This window comes from Epinephelus moara, chromosome 10, assembly GCF_006386435.1.
Source record: "Epinephelus moara isolate mb chromosome 10, YSFRI_EMoa_1.0, whole genome shotgun sequence".
NCBI classification, from domain to species: Eukaryota; Metazoa; Chordata; class Actinopteri; order Perciformes; family Serranidae; genus Epinephelus; species Epinephelus moara.
Window position 1 is genome coordinate 5,241,530 of NC_065515.1, and position 17,710 is coordinate 5,259,239.

Consider the following 17,710-nt stretch of genomic DNA (forward strand, 5'->3'; position numbering starts at 1 on the left):
CTGTAGTGTATTTTGAGTCAATCCCAGATATGCTGAGCTATTCTCTGATTTAATAGATAGACAGACTGAGGAACAAAAGAGTTCCTCAACCTGTTCTGTCAGGCCTGTAGGACTCTGAAGGTTCTGTGTGATGGCAAAAGCTGATATTCTTCAAATACAATGTGAGAGGGTATTGACGTAATATTACCAGCCAAAGACAACATTCTTTTAGTATGCACAGCTTGAAAACTTGACTCAAGCGTTTGACCCACAATCTTTCAGCAGATCTATAGCAGTTTAACCAGCTTTTAGTTGAACAGAGAGACGACTGCACTTCTTAAGGAAGTATTTGTGTTGTTGTACCTTTCTGCAAACATAACTATGAGCAGCATCCACACAGATCTTGGTCAAATCATGGTGGAACATACAAGTTCAATAGGACACCAAAACTATTTCTTGTGTCTTCTTTGGATTAATAATAAGTGAATTCCTCTTAGACTACACCAGTAGTCTGTCCATACAACCTGATGAATACTGGGTATGTATTTGTAATTCATTTTAATGACTTGTATCCTCAGTAGGAACTAGGGTGCTTGGGGCCGTGGGCCACAGATGGAAAGTATTAAGAGACAAAATAACGTATTGTTGGTTTTGATCTTTTCATGGAGTTGGTTAACAATAACAAAAATATAGAATGACAGCAGCATTATTCTTTAAAGGCAAAAACACTGATTAAAAGTAGGGCTGCACAGTATATCACTTTTTTATTGTCATCGTAGTATCAACTTGTGCAGTAAACATGTTGCAAAAGACTGCATTCAGGGATTTTTTTTAGTTAAAAATGTAACTTTCATGTTTTTTTAGTTGTGCCTCTTGTGGTCAGTTCATGTTCAATTTGTTTAATACAAGAGTGTTGAAACAGTTTCCTTTCATTCTTTAAATTCAGCAAGCAATGTGTTGTAGCAGAAAGGCACATGCAACTGTGCATACTCCAATTAACATGCCCTCACATGTCGTTTATCACGTCAAAATATAGGAAGGTGGAACGGCTGACGCTGATGTATATACAAAAGTCTGTTGATATTCAAGTCTTTCCTAATGTTTTAAAGTAGGTGTGTTTCTCCGCCTGACCTGAAATGTGGGCTTTTCTTTTGGGCACATATCTCCACCCCAGCTTTGCAAACTATTGGTTAGTTGGTTTACATACAAGGCATCCATGGCAACGCACAGAGCTGACTGTAAACAGGCAAGAGGCAGCGTGTCACAAACTGAGGTTATAACCCAAAATGAGATCAGTTTCGAATAATATCAGCATATCCCACGTCTTAATCAGAAAATGTTACCGACCTAATTCAGAATGTCCATGACCTGCATCACATTCGCAATATTATCATATTCTGAACAACATTAGTTTTCTTATAAACGTAAACGTACCCACTGATGAGATGATAACAACCTTACATTTATACAAGGATGAAAACATAGCTCATTGCCGTCACAGGTTTAAAATGAGAATGTCTTTATCATCGTCTTTGATTGCATCACTTCTCCCTCTCTGCGGTACTTTGTTTTGTTTTTTGTTGATTTTGATTAATCCCTACCCAGTTCCATTCATTAGTGATACATTCCTCTGTGCCTCTCTGGTTCGTAGGTTCCACCTTTTTAGCGTCACAGGTTACACTCACAGCCCTCTTAATAACCATTGCTCACCTCCGGCTCTGTTAGATCTAATTAAGAAAACCCTCAATCAGCCATTTCCTGCCTGAACTCTTATTGGTCTCCGAATCAAGACTAAACTGCGTTCTCTCTCCACTTTGTCTCTCTCCTTAATCTCTCTCTTAGCCTTGCAGTGCTGAGTCAGTCTTGGATATTACTTTTTCATTGGTAAACAAGTTGTTGACTCTTAAACGAAGCTATTTTGGGAAGTAGATGTGTATAGATGTAGATGGCACTGAAGCTGTTCAAATGACATGTATTTACTCATCATTTCCGATCGGCTTCACAAGAAGACAGTCAGGTGGCAATTAAATAGGCATTTATTATGCGCCTGATTTGAGCAAACTGGAATTTGGCTTACGTCTGCGTGAGAGACATCAGACAGCATGTTGTGGTGTAAATGTGGTGTGATGCAGTTATGGTGGGTGGCGTGGCGTGAGATGAATTCAGACACAGGTGTTCAGCCTCACAGCCAAGCTGGATGTTCCTGGATCAGCACCTGGTCCTGCTCCTGCTCATGATCTGCAGTGCCATGATCAACATCTAAACCACAGATTCCCTCAAGGGAGGCGAGGCCTGCATCCTACGGCCTGCCACAGCCCCAGAACTAGCCCCGGGCCTGCTCTGTATGCTTTGGCAACAAGTCAACCAGCTCGCTCACAGCAGACACGCAAGCACTCCAACAGATTTACACACCTCCCTCTTACCTGCACTCTTAGAAATAAGGGTTCCTCCTGAAGGGGTGAGGTTGTACATAGATCCACTTGCTTCTGAATAACCCTGTTTCGAAGAAGGGTTTTTGATGAAGGGTACAACTAAAAGTTCCATTAAGAACCCTTTTTGGAAGACAGAGTTCTTCCGGGTTGAAAACTGGCAGTTGATTTCAATTGTTAAGATATGTAAAATCAGCAAACTTGTTTATTTCTATTGTCATTTTCAGCCGTTAGCGTAACATGTAAAGCTATAAATCTTTGATAAACCAAATCTACAGGCACGGAAGCTAAGCATTGTAATGTTACTGCTGTGGACAGGACTGCAGCAAAACGTATGTTAGCCACCTAAAGAAATCAATATCAGTATCAAGGGTAAGCTTTAAATATTTGCATCACTAACTAATCAAGGCTGCATAAGACCAGCAACTTCAGTGTTCTGCTCAGTGGTGTTACAGTATTGTTTTTGAAAGTAAATTCACACAATGGTGTCAATTTCTGGTCGTAAAAGGCTGTCTGAGGGAAAGGTGAAACATTGAAAATATTCTAAATATCGTGCACACTTGAACTTATATTGATTTCTTTGGTGGGCATTTTTTTAGGTGGCTAAAAACTAACCAATTGCAGCAGCGTTTTCTCAGCGCCGTTTCATTTTATGTATGTGTCATGAGGATTTTCCACCTGGAAGTTATTTGAAATAAACATTGTGATTCAGTCTATTGAACAGACACTATGTTATTTGGGTAATGGGCAGAGATAGAGTCCACTCTGCTACTAAGCATCCTGGTAGAGTTGAGATCCACTTGGCAATTGAAATACTAAAGGCTGAAGTGGTGGTGATTTCACAACAACTCCACCCCTAAAAACGTGATGAAACGTGATAAGTGTTGCATATTGGCCTGGACCTCATCTGCCTCGGACGTTAGGAGCCTCTTCAAACCCAAGGCTGCTGGGCGTGGGTCCGTCAGCCCGAGGCGATAGTGTTACACTAAAACCATCTTTAGTGTAAATCATAAGGGTCCTTGGTAGATCTCCCCCGATAGGTTCTAGATGAAACCTTTGGAATATAAAGGAGTTCTCAGTCGGGATGTTACTTATTTTACTTATGTTTAAACAGAAGTTTTAACTCAGACTAGTCGATTAGTCTAAAAGTAAGAAAACATTTAGAGACGAAAACGAATTTGAAGGTTAAACATTGTCTGCAAAAAAATCTCATAAAATAATTTTAATTCTAAGTTTGACCGTCTAGCATTTCTAGTGCCAACTAGCGAAGGTAGCAATGTTTAATCGGCCTGTTGACTTATCACGCACATCCTTAGTTCTCGTTAGAAGGTGAAAAGGTTCTGGATGGAACCCGAGAGAGGTCGGGAGAACGTTTACACCATAGTGGGTTGCCTGTAAAACCTCTCAAAAGGGGTTCCTGCCTGGGTCAAACCTCACACAAATTGTTTTGGGTATAACCTGTTATGCTGGGTCCTAGGTAGAACCCTCTGAAAGGGTTTCAGGTGGGACTTCTTTAACAGGTTCTACCAGGAACCAAAAAGGATTCTCCTATGATGGGAAGCTGAAGAATCCTACATGGTTCTAGTTAGCACCTTTGTTTCTAAGACAGCAGGCCTTATAATGTATCCAGCTTGCTCCCATTCCTGTGATCTCCTGTTATTAATGCATTATAAATGCACACAACCTATGCAGGAGGTCTCACACATGGTTACTGCCAGATTATGTAACATTTACAGAATATTAGCATGTTGTATTTCAGCTTTTATTTTTGTCATAGTGTTCTGAAGCAGTGTAAATGCTCAGAGACAAACATCAGTTGTAGTTTGTTTTGCAGGATGCCTTTCTCCTCTGCGGGTGTCTGGAAAGATAAGACCCACATCTGACTGAGTCTTCACGCTCAGCTCCATTAAATAGCCCTGCTGTTTTTCCCCAGAGTTTACCTCACAGCCAGTGCAGCGTCGGAGAGCGAACCGCCGGGCCAGACGCTTTACATTCCCCAAGACAGCAACTCAAAACAAAGATTCGCCGTGCTAAATTTGATATCGCCTATATGGAAAGAAAAAGGAGCTTACAGAGAACAAATAACAGAGATTAAAGCCTGACAGAGTCAAGCTGTTCAGTCTGCACTATCTAACTGCACTGACATTGATTTATTCCACATCATATATAATTTTCCAAATAAAGTGAAGCAACATATTCATGCAGGTCAGATTGCAGCCTTTGGAAAGTCATAACTTGTTTTTACAGTTAGAGGGGGAAGGCGTAAAAGTGACATAGCTCTCCTTAAATCCTATCAATTTATAGCATGTTACAGGCAGTAACGGTCAGTGTGTTTATTGAGGGAGATTTTTACCATATGTCCTGTGAATGTTAGATCTTATCTTCAACATTCAAATATGTGTCTATCTGTGCTTTCATTCCAAAGTAGGGCAGTATAATATGTGAGCTCATATGTTGTTACATAATCTTGTAAGAGCTTAAAATGAGTTTCAGGGATTTGATGGTAACCCTGCGGTGGCTAGAGTCATAAACAGCCTTTTGAGTCTAATTAGTCTAATCAACATTGGAGTGCTCAGCAAATTTAGCTGGCTTTCACTGAGAGATTGTTTGCTACAGAGCTTTTTTTCTGCAATAAATCCATGTACAAATCTGTCTTTTTGACGAGGGAACCAAGGCAATGCTAACTTCTACATCAGCCTACAGAAAAACGTCAACACTGTAACGCCAGGGCCACACCGCCCGCGGAAGTGCCGCGAATAGCCTCGAAGCGCCGAGAAGTGAAGCCAGTTTCCTTTCGGCGCCCATGTTAACCGATTGTGTCATCCACACCGGCCGCGTCACGCAGCTCCGCCGCCGGCCCTGCAGCGATCATTTTGGCGTCTGGTCTATTTTCTGCGCGAGCCACGAGCGAATGTGTCAAGCCGGGCAGTTACCCATGATGGGAAAAACAACAGCTGGGAGCAGAATCGCTTGTCGACCGGCGTGGAGAAATGCGCGTCTGATGTGAACGGAGGTGCTCCAGCTCACGCGAGAATTTCGGTGCGCTGCGCTTCGCAGGCAGTGTGGCCCTGGCGTAACACTCTATACTCTGTAGATATGGGGTTACACCATAGTTACGTTACCCAACCAACACTGACGCCGTGATAGCATGATAGCGTAGCATAATTTTAAGCTTTCATAACATTTAAACAGATGAGTTATACAAAACATCACCCCTGTACAGGTGTCATGAACAGGGAAATTAGCTACAATAGGCCCAAACTGTTTTTGTACCAAGCTGTAAACATGTTTATTTCTGCAGTAAAGTTGGGCCTTTTAACATGGGGGTCAATGAGGATTGATGCACTCTTGGAGCCAGCTTCAAGTGGCCATTTGAGTTTTTGGCACCTACGCATTGGCTTTTGTTTTTAGCCACAGAGGTTGCTACTTAGATCTTCCAAGAAACTGCAGATGAGAAATTTTCTCTCAGATAATTATGATACAGTTTATTAAATGTAGCGATCATGTTTAACTACGGAAGACAAGAACGGCCATGTATTTAAGCGTTTAATCGGACCGGCGTTTAATACGCAAAATGGGGTCAAACCCCCGGCGGCTATTAGGTGCCAGGCAGCTATTTGCTACCGGGCGACTATTTGGAAATATACGGTATGTGACAATAATCATATGTGTATAATAACAGTAGAAGTGTGACTAATGGTAACAGCAGCAGCAGGAGGCATCTAGCAGGACCATGGCAGCTCTTGTAGGCTGAAATTAAGACGATCACATTAACCAGTGCGCAATCATCAGACTTGACAATTATCACGGGAAAACAATCTTTGTTATATCAAGATAATGAGATAATTAATTCGTTATCACAAGATAACAATCTTTGTTATGTCGAGATAACGAAATAATAAGTCGTTATCACGAGATAACAGTGCACAAAAAAAAAAATACATGGCCGTTCTCGTCCTCCATATCCAACATTATGTATGGTCCCCTACAAATAAAGAATTATATAGGCCAGTGCATAGAGGTATTATATACTTGCTATATCACAGAGGGGACCAGGCAAGCCCTGAGAGGAGGAAGACATGAAGTGGCTCCTATAGCTTAATCTTCTTATCCCAGCACCCAGTTCAAAGCGACTGACCGGGAGGAAGTGGGAGCTTTAAGTTAGGAGCTGAGAGTATGTGAATATTCTTTTAAAATACACACATGCTACAATGTTGTGTAAGAAAACACCATCATACGTGCTTGTCCTTGTTGTTCATTATGAGCGTTTCAGACTTAGCTATGCTGTTAGAGTTCCTAGGTTTGCTTTTATATATTTTGTAACACTGCTGACCTTCTTGTTAACAGAAGGCAGCGACATTCCTGAGTAGCGCCAGGGGGAAGTGCAGGTGCCAGTCGACCTACTTTGCCAACAACTGCCTGCTTGACTACCATTCTCTGTCTTTTTTTGCGTTCTCTTTGTCATTTTGCTTTCTCTCTGTATACTGTACTTTCACATTCCTATGCTCTTTTCCCCACTCTCTTTCGTAGCGTTCCCTCTGTTTCCCTCTTTTATCTTATGCTCTGTCGTTTTGGGTTTATTTCACAGCAGGTCTTTGCTTCCCTACGCACTTCTTTAGAAAGGAGGGAACATTAGCTTTTGATTAGGCAGCAGTGTTTTCTGCTCGAATAAAGGAGCTCTTGTCCTCTCGCTGCCATGCGTTTACCTTGATAATTGGTTTCAGTGCACACCCAGCTGGGAAAATTACCCACACAAAGCACGGCGTTACATCTTACAGGCCATTTTTCGCAGATGGTTTCTTGCATGTTTAGCTTTCTTCTCAGGTCAGAGTTGATGGAGCGTGGGGTGTTTCTAATTTTATGTGAATCTACCGTACAACCTGTTACACTAGAGTGAACAATTGTTAATAAATTCTCCCCTGTTACGTCACACTCTTGGCATTATATGATTCCATTTCTTTTCACTTAGCAAGAGTGTGTTTGTATGTGTGTGTTGTCAGGTTGTGCAAACCCCGAGGAGCTGACCACAGAGCGAGCCCATTCTGCTGTGGAGGCGATGTTCGAGACCCTCCGAGGTTTGAGCCACACCAGAGACCACCTCAAGCAGCTGCACTCCGTCTACACTGCCAGCGATGGAGTTCACCAGGTTTGACACACAAACACAAACAAGGGTTGACGTTTATTGTGGTCAATATTTAGATCAGTGGGTGGAACAGTGGTTAGCAGTGTCGCCTCATAGCAAGAGGGTTCGAACCTAGTGTGGGGGAGCCCTCTGTGCGGAGTTTGCATGCTCTCCCCGTGTTAGCGTGGGTTTTCTCCAGGTACTCCGACTTCCTCCCACAGTCCAAAGGAAATGAATGAATTTAGACCAGTGGTTCCCAACTGGTCCAGCCACAGGGTCCAGATACTCCTTAGTCATTAGTTCAAGGTCCACAAAGTTTAATATATTCAACGTAATACTTGCGTTTGGCCATGTCTTTGGGCTAGTTTGCTGTCTCTGTTAAGTAGCTGTCCATTTATCACTCACTCTACAGCAGGAAACAGTACTTCAAAATGAAAAGCTTTGTGTCGGAAATTCACTGCACTTAAAAATAAAGTTGTTGTTTTTTTTGTTTTTTTTACAAAAGACGTTTTTTGTAATTCATTTGTGGTCCATTCAGAATGGACCTGCGACCCACTTTTGAACCCCTGATTTAAATTACAATTATTTAACATAGGAACTTTGGAGACATCATTTAATTAATTAGTAATAAATACAATTTTATAAAATTAAATTAAATTAAAGGCGCTAACGCTGCTGCTGGGATTCAGCTGAGGAGGAGCCGGCTGCTAATGCTATGTACCGGGACACTGCTAATGCTGCTTGCCGTGCTGCTGTAGCTCAGTCGTAACTGTAACTGATGCTGAGACTCTACTGACTGCGTGACTGGTAGACGGAGGTGGGTGGCGCAACAGGCCAAAACACAAATTCAAAACATAAACATGATTTGCGGACCGTAATTTTTTTTTTTAAATGGGAATATTCTGACTGTACTATTGTTGTCAGTGAGATCAGTATGTTATATTAACATTATTCCATAGTCTCTGTGACATATTAGGAGGATTTTACAACTATTTGCTTTAGATTTCTTACATATAGCTCCTTTAAATTAGAAAATAAAGATAAAAATGTAATAAATTTAAATTATAAAAAATATATATGTATTTATTTAAATACATTTAAATAATACATTTTTAACAGTGGATTTTCTTTAACTTTAAATATAATTCAGGGAAAAAAATGTAAAATAAATAATAAGAAGAAAAGAAAAGAAAATAAACTATAATTATAAACACAGGGCAAGAGGAGAGGAAGAGACCCCACGCTGTTGGCAGAGGAGCCATGTCTGCAATTACTCTGAGCAGCATGCGTGGGAATGAATAACAATTTAATACATTTCAATATATTTCTTGCATTTTCCCTAATGGTCTGAATAAGCTGTCACTAGTCCCTTTTCTGAAATTAAGTCATTAAGATGGTCTGAAGAGTCGCTAAATCTCGCAAGCAAGCCACCAGGTTGGCAACACTGAGTGCACCGCTGTAAAGAAAAGTGCTGGATTCCTTATACAAGACACAACAAGAGCATCATTGCGAAACAGAATGCAGCACCATTATCGTTTTATCATGATTATCTTGTTTTCGTAACCCCTGGAAGCCAAAATGATAATTGAAAGTAAAGTTTGTTGAATCATCTGGCCCTAACACAGGGTGTCAGCATCAAAACACACACGCTTTGTTTTGCAGAGTGGTTTCCTTTCTTAGTGGAGAAATCCAGCACATCGTTTCTGTGAGCTTTACAATTAAGAAATTCACACATACGTTATTCACACATACTATTCACCAGAAAGGCAGGAAGTGTAGGCATCAATAATCCTTACATGATTTCACTCTGGTTTTATTTACCTATTTTTTGCCCACTTGCTCTGGCAATACACCGGCAGGAATTCAGCAGAGTACCTCTGACCTTTGTTGCTTTTGTCCGTCTCCAGCTTGCGTCACACAGGCATTCAGCACAGAGGAGTTCAGTGTGAGAGCCTCTTCATAGACTGTCTGTTTCTTGAAGCTTATGTAACTCAGAACAGCCTCTGAATCTTTGTCCACACCCAAGGCTCTTAGTTTTCCTGAGGACAGTCAACAGTGCAGCTTCACCGCCGCTGTCCTTCATTCTGATTGGATAGCTTTTACAGAGAATTATAGGTCAGGAGCATAAAGGTTAGTCAATGAAAGTTCAACATAATCTTTTTTTTCTTTAGAGGTCGTAATTATTTTCTTAGCCAGTAACATAGACATCAACAAACTTGAGTCGAGCTTCAACGAAAGCTTTAGAGACAAAGTGCAGGGACTTTTATATTCTTTTCTTTTTCCCATTCTTACATTAATCTTTTATCCAATCATAAAGCCATGAGGTACAAAGCCTTTTTCTCATTGGATGAGTTGGAGCTCTTGTCTTCAGCAGAACAGTGAGATGAAGACATTTTTTTAATTAATTACAACTGTACACCTTTTCATTTCAAGTTTCTCTCAGTCATGGAACTAAGACTGGCTTACACTTCATTCAAACTCAACAGAAACAAAATAAAACTCATCCAAACCGTCTGCGTTAGTCTTGTTAGTAATGTAGTTAGGTATTCCAATGTTCCAACAATCGCCAACTTCAGTGTCCTTGAAATAACCCTTCATTCACTGAGTTAGATTTAAAAGAATATGCAGTTTGTCTCCACGGTCTGTCTCTGCCATTGCTGGTCAGCTGTTTACAGTCCTGTAACATTATCCCAACCACTCGGAGTTGCCAGTTCCACCAGTAGAGACTAGTACCCTGCACGGGCCTATTATCTGGGCCCTGGCCCGGCCCTGGCCCGAGGGGGTGGAGCCCCAGCCCGGCCCGGCCCGACAGGTTTTCAGAATTCTCATGCCCGAACCTGAAAAAAAGCCCGACTTTTTTTTTTTTTTTTTTAAACTCTCATAACAACATGTAGGCTGTTAATGTTGCAGACATTAAAATAGTTTGATTGGGGTTTCTAGCGTGGTATTAAGCTATATTTGGTATATTTTGATTGAAAGGATAAAGTTAAATATTAATTTATTTAACTTAATGACTGTATTCTCCTATTTAATGAGAATTGTCAACTGTTGCTGCGCACTGTTGCAGTTGCATCGCACAGTCACTTCAAAAAACAAAATAATCAATTAAACAACCCCAAAAATGCTTCAAACACTTTTCTAAATAATCTTAATATTGAAAGGAAGCGAAATATACCCAGATAAGGTCGGAGGTCTATAACTTCACATATGTGCAGTTATAGACCTCCGACCTTATCTAAGCACTTTTAATGGCATAAGTGGGTATATTTCGTTTCCTTTCAATATTAAGATTGTTTAGAAAAGTGTTTGAAGCATTTTTGGGGTTGTTTAATTGATTATTTTGTTTTTTGAAGTGACTACTGAACAAACCCGGTTGGCTCATCTTGAAGGGTTGTAACAAGTTTAAACTTTGTCCAATACTGAGTTTTTCCCATGGTGTTGCTCACCGTCTTAAGTTCACCATCTTCAATCTTTTTCTTTATGTTGTCCATGTTTGTGGCGGGACCTGTGGGCTGGACGCGCGAATGGGATCAGTAAAATATGATGAGTGACGTGCAGCGGAGAGGGAGGGGCACAGCGGCTGCTGCGTTCAGGTGTTGCCGTTTAAATTGGTTAAACACAAACACACACCTCTCTAATTGGCAGGTTAAAAAAAAAGCCCAGCCCGTGTCCGAGGTAATGATGTGGTAATTGGCCCGAAGCCTGGCCCTCGGGCTGTCGGGCTGTCGGGCCCCTCGGGCCTCGGGCTCCGGCGCAGGGCTCTAGTAGAGACTGAAGACTGACCTGTGGTGGTGTTCGCTGTGTCTGCATACAATGAGTTCAATAGAAAGAGGAGCACATGTACTGATGATAGTATTAAAAATCATACTGCCCTGGTATACAATAATACCACCCAGGCCTAATGTTACTGAATTTTCGTTGAGAGTTAGATAAGACATTGAATGCCATTCTGTCTGTACACTAAATATGAAGCCACAGGTTGCAGCTAGCTGACTCACCTTAGCTTAAAGATTAGGACCAGTAACTTCCTGGAGTCTAAGCTAGTTGTCTGGAAACTTGTCCCAATGAACGAGCTAGAAAAGGGCTATTTCTTATTTTTACACAATGATTTTTGTGCTAAGCTAAGCTAAGCTAAGCTAAGCTAAGCCAACTGCTGGCAGTAGCTTCATATTTACTGTACAGCCATGAGAGTGGTATCAACAATCTTTTTTGTATGTCTTCTGGCTATGGTTTTCGTATAAGCCACACTTACACTTTTTATATTTTCTTAATATCCCTTTTTTGTTTTGTATTTATGAATGTGAAAGAGCATATTTTATATTTCCCAAAAATGTTAAACTATTCCTCAGCTAACTCAGCTATGAGATCATAATCATCATCATCGGCAAAACGTTTAAATAATGAATTTCAATACTCCATCGCAGTGCAGCTAAATGACAGATCAGAAGTAATGACATATTTCATTGACATCAAATATATCAAAACCTGTGCAGCATTGTGTGTCTGTTGGGACAGAACTGCCTGTCCCTGTTCCTGCTGTGTTATGAAAATGATTTCATATAAAAGGAGAACAGCGTGATATCTGACAGTTGCTGGTTGTTCTTGAGAACATCAGAAATCCATCAGCGTCTCTCAGCATGCATCCTCTCCTCCAACGAACACCAATACCTATCGGTCAAGATGTCTTCCTCTTATTAAAGATTTCCTAGAAGTGAGAGCTTCCCTTCCCTGGGTTCAGTATAAAATGCTGAGAGGTTTTGACATGGGTCAGAACCTCTTACCCTTTTCTTTTTCTTTTACTGCAAGTTATGTAAGTTGTTGATTTTATTGCTCACAACGCCTGAAATAAGAATCTTTTAACACTGCAGTGGGTCAATGGGATAATTTTACATCTCAGTATGTTTGTATGAATACCACTGAGCACTGTGTGCTATTAGCTCCTGTAATTAAGCTTTCACTGTTCATTTAAATACAGCAAATGGATAATATAGAAGAGAACATCACTGTTTCTGTAATGGCTCCAATCATGCTCCGTTTATTCCAACCATGATTCATCAGATCAGCAGACAGCAGCATTGATATTCCCTTTACTGTCACATGTAATCTTGTTGCAGAGCAGCAAGAAAACTGCACATTTCCTGAGCACATGTCATGCTGTGAGTATCTGAATGCTGTAGAATTTCCTGGAAAAATACATCAATGATTGCTAAGTGACGGAGCCTGTAACAGCTGGAGTCTAACGCTGTCTATTGACCTCAGCAGAGGAGAGGGGCTTGATTGCTTGCTCATCTAAGAGACACTTAATAGTGGTGTTTAATTTAAGATCAGGAATTAGTTAAGGGGAGAGTTCCTCAATCAGTCATTAGCCGTAATATCAAAAAAATGATTCATCTGTATCTGTACTGACAGGTTGTGGCACATGGGCGAGCTGACAGGCCTATGAATAAGTACATGTTCTACCCACCGAAGAAAATGTGCACAGACACGTGAACAGAAGCAGTGAGGTATTGAATGTGTTCAATTGTCTATATTATCTATAATTATGGAAGATAATTTTGTACATATAATACATCAACGTGACTTCAACTATTACCACCTCAGCTGAGTGTGAAACAAAACGTAAGGGCAATATACATGTAGACACGATTTGATGGAAGGACATACCTGCAACCACTGATTTAAATCTCATAAACCATCATGCTCACTCAAGTTAAGTCCTCTACTCTGTAATGTCTGTGCAGCTGTTTATGCTTTGTTATTGTCTTGTTTCTGTTGATTGTTTCTGTTTTTATTTTGTAACGTAATTCAGTCAGGAACACTTTAGTCAAACAAAAACTTTATTTCCATTTGCAGTATTATATTTGGCTGTTCTGGGGCCTCTCTGCCTTTCCTCAGGCCTACGCACCTTCGTGGAAAGTATAAGGCGGAGAAAGCACACCTCTTCGCCCTTCCACAAACCTGCATGAAATGCCTTAAGGCTGATAGAGCACACCTCTCTGCCCTTCCATGCGCCTACGTGGAAAACCTAAGGCGGAGAAAACACACCTCTCTGCCCTTCCGCAAACCTGCGTGGAAAGCCTTAAGGCCAAAAGAGCACACTTCTCTGCCCTTCCATGCGCCTACATGGAAAGCCTAAGGCAGGAAGAGCAGCAGCAAAGGCCCCCCATGAACAGAACGGAGCAGCATCAATGACAAACAGAAATGACATTGATAAGTCAGACAACATGAAAAGGAGGAGCCTTTCCTATATAAATAAAAAATGAAATGAAATGAAGGGCCACTTCACCTATATGTTGGTAAAAAGACATATCCTCTTATTTACTCCTATAATCTAATCAAAGTTGTAACAAAGTTCTACAGTGCAGCTCCTTTCAGTCCTTTAAAGGAATAATTCAGTATTCTTTATCCAGGCCAGTGACTTTCCTGGAACCTTGTTGTCACTGTAGGGTTGCCAGACAGCCAGCGGAGACTTCAGGAAGTCACTGTGCCCTGCCAAGAAAAAATCCAGCCCGTAACCTTTCGTGAAGCCACAAATTGCTATTTTTACACTTCAGTCTTTTAATGGAATACGCAAATGACACATAACAGATTAATTTGTGAGCTGTAGTACGTGCTGTACTCTCTCGTAAAAGGCATGCAGCACATGCACTGCACTCTTTTAAAAAATGCAGATGAGTTGCATAGTACAGCTTAACTCTAATTTTGACCACATTATTTCCAGAGACATTCCAGTCTGTTCTCTTCTTTGCTTTGTGTGTTTTTAGGATGGCACTATGTTGGTTTGGATCATTAATTAGTTCATCCACCTCTACGCCAAGAAAACCTGTGATGATCTGATACTCACATGTGAGAGGGTGTGTGTGTGCGCACACATGTTTGTGTGCACAGACGAATATCTCAGTGCTGGCATTATCATATGACTAATTCTAATATTGTTTTTATCATGTGGGTGTCTGTGGCGGTGATTAAATGGGATTGCTTTTAGCTTTTTTGGATAGCAGATGAGAATGGAGTGTGCGTGACTGTGGGCTGGGTTCGTTGTTTATGCTGTTGGTTGTGTATGTGTGTGTGTGAGCGTGTTATTTAACCGGAGGTGAATCATTAATGTGTTTACTCCCAGCTTAGTTTGTGCAGGCTGACCCATGCATTAAAGTCAGGCTGCCAGAGGTAAATGTTAGTTTATATAATTCATGATTTATATAACATGGAGAGCAGGATTTCCCCAGGCCTAATTTGGCTGCTCCTCTGGGACTGGAGTGGCAGGCTGTGAGTTAAGACTGATACATACTGATACTCCATATCGGGGTGAGAGGATGCCTGTGGGCAAAAACACCTGGATGCATTGGCATTTGGACAAGAGTGTGTGTAGGTGTGTGTATTTAATGCGTGAATCAACAGTTTGGTTGATGGAGTCTTAAAGTGTCCAGATGTTCCTTTAACAGCATCCAGCGACGGATCATACCTCGCTCACATTTTGGCATTTAGCCTTGAAGTGTCACCGGCCTCATGTAAAATGGGGAAAGTTATCCAGTGCTCCAGTACTGGAAGATATTCAGTCTGTCTATTTTAAGACTTGTGTTATTTGTACTCCAATCAGGCTCTGCCAAGTCTTATCTGGGTCTTTATTGTTCTCTGAGACAGCAAACTTCACTCCCATAGAAAAAAAAATGTCCTGAATTCTTGGTCCACTAGCTCTGAGGCCTATAAATGGTGCATTCTGTCCTGGGTAGCTGAGCAGAAAAAGCTGAGTCCTTGTGGCTCACCTTTTAAGAACAGAAGAAGGCATTTCTGAGGCTTTAGTTCTGCAGTTCAGCTCCTACAAGGACATCGATGTTGTAATAAAAACTCCTGCTGCTCACTATCAGAATGACTGGGAAAAGCAGTGACATATTTTTGCTTGTGAAAACTGGGCAGCTCATAATTATGGAAAAGTGAGCCAGGTGCTGTTGACTGTTTTGGAGAGGCAGCTTATGTCATGTGATGGTGTCAGTATGTTTATGTGCATCGGAGAAGGATGGCTGACCTTCAGCAGCCGGATATGTTTTGTTTTTATACTCAACTCTCCTATTGCAAGGAAAACAAGACGGCATACTAGCAGCTCTGAGTGTGTAAATGAGCTAAATGCCAACATGCTTACAAGGACTATGCCAACATGCTGATTTTTAGCAGGTATGATGCATGTTCCCCATCTTAGTTTAGCGTGTTGCCATCGACCCCACGATGGGGATGGTTGTCACAAGTGCACATATTTGACAGTCCATTTTTTTAAGCAGAATACACTTAAGGGGAGTGAGGTCACTCCATTCCTACCTGACACTTTAAGTCCAGTTCAGACCAAAGATTCGCAACAAGACAAAACTGTTTTAGAAAGTTGCAGAGAAAAGTTGCAGTGGTGTGAACTGGCTGGTCTGAGCTCGATTCAAAACGGCCAATGGTGTCACCTGCAGCTCAGCTCGTCAAATGGCTAGTGGCTGGTTTTGGTATGTAAGGCATGTCACCTGTCACCATTATGACGTTTTCAAGGTGTAGTGCAGGGAAATATGATCCGCCGTGAACACTGTGTATTTTACTTTGAAAATTAACCAGATGTTTTATTTTGTTTCTGTGCACGACTTCCTGCTCCACACGATCTGCTCTGTGCTGAATTGCTGCGTTGTGCTGCGGCGTCCGGCAAAAATAGAAGTCCTGCATATCTGTTGTGGAGGGCTCCGGAGCACTGCAGCTGTGACGGAGCTGGAACGCAGCACAGCCGCAGCCGGTGGAAGCACACACATTGACTACAATTGAAACGTATCAGCTCAGCTGCCGTTTGGCGACCAGCCCCATTCTTCCCTACAAGATGAACTTTACTGTGATTCAAGACTATACACATAAGAGGTGCACATCATTTAATCCTAGCTCAATGTGCAAGTAAAAACAGACAAAACCTGGATAAAAACATACGAAACAACATGCATGTTAACAATGGATGGATGGATGGATGGATGGATGGATGGATGGATGGATGGATGGATAGTTTATTTGTCGTCAAGGAGCAAATTCTTTTGCATAGCATGTGTAAACAAAAAAAGAGTTGCAGTGGTTGGTAGAACACAAAGAGCAGCTGTGGCTGATGCGAATGTAATTAGTTTTACATAAGTGATGAGGGGAACATTAATGTGTTAACCTGATTTCATGGTCATCCATCCAGCAACTGTTAGATTTCACTGACAAATATTAAATTGAATTTCATGGTGGCAAGTTAGTAGCATACATTATCTCAGGACTTACTGTACTCTGCTTCATTATATCTATTTGACAGGGACGGTGCATTTTAATAACATTTCTGAAAATATGCCGTAGTCACCCAGAAAGACTAATTTGCATCTGTCGTCTAAATGTGATCAGACCACAATGTGTCCTAGTGGTCGTTTAGCACCGTCCACTTCGTCCGCACATTAAGTCCAGGTAAAAACAGACTCAAATGTACCCATTTATAATGTTTACATTGTCTGGTTTGAAATGCTCTATACATATATGGCTGCATACTAAAAGACTATCCACACATCCGTCAGCAATGGACTAAATACACAGCAGCAGCGTATTACCGAAGCGATGGGTAATTTGTCCAAGTTGTGCTCAAAAATACAAACTTAAATCTTGGCATTTCCACAGATAGCCTGGCGTTAGGACCCATAACAGCTACAGAATAGTTATCGTACAATCTGGGCTACTCGCGTAACTTTAAGAAGTCCGAAAACAATGAAATGAAACAGTCCTTCCTGTTCAGCTGGGGGGCCCGATGTGGCCAGGTGTCTGAGGAGAGGAGAAAGTGAATATTCTGGCCTTTTTTCCAATCATGATTTTAACACAAAAGTAGAAAGAGATAGTTTTTTGCCACCATTGAGAGAAACATGTTTTCAAAGTTTCCGACAGGAGTTTTGACTCGTAGGTGTTGCTTCTTGATTTGATTCATCCCCTTGTGCACCCACTCATAATAGACCTAAGTGCTGTTTTTAGCCACATCAGACAGTGTAGGATTTTTTCGTCTTGATTGCAGTGGTGTTCAAGCTCCTCTTACGGAAGTGACTCATAAGTTAGCGACCTGTTTGGCCAACTGGAGCTGTTAATAGCTCCACTGTCTCTCACACCCACGACCGTTCACACAAACATGCAGATACTAATAGAGGATCCAACAGCT

General features: G+C 41.3%; 1 protein-coding gene across 1 annotated transcript in view; it reads left to right on the top strand.

Moving 5' to 3' along the window:
• The window catches only part of scfd2 (sec1 family domain containing 2), a 127,025-nt gene that overhangs the window by 94,705 nt on the left and 14,610 nt on the right, over positions 1 to 17,710 (top strand). Inside the window, exon 6 of the mRNA XM_050054042.1 lies at positions 7,409 to 7,554. Within this exon, the coding sequence (XP_049909999.1) occupies positions 7,409 to 7,554 (146 nt within the window). The remainder of the gene's footprint in view (positions 1 to 7,408; positions 7,555 to 17,710) is intronic.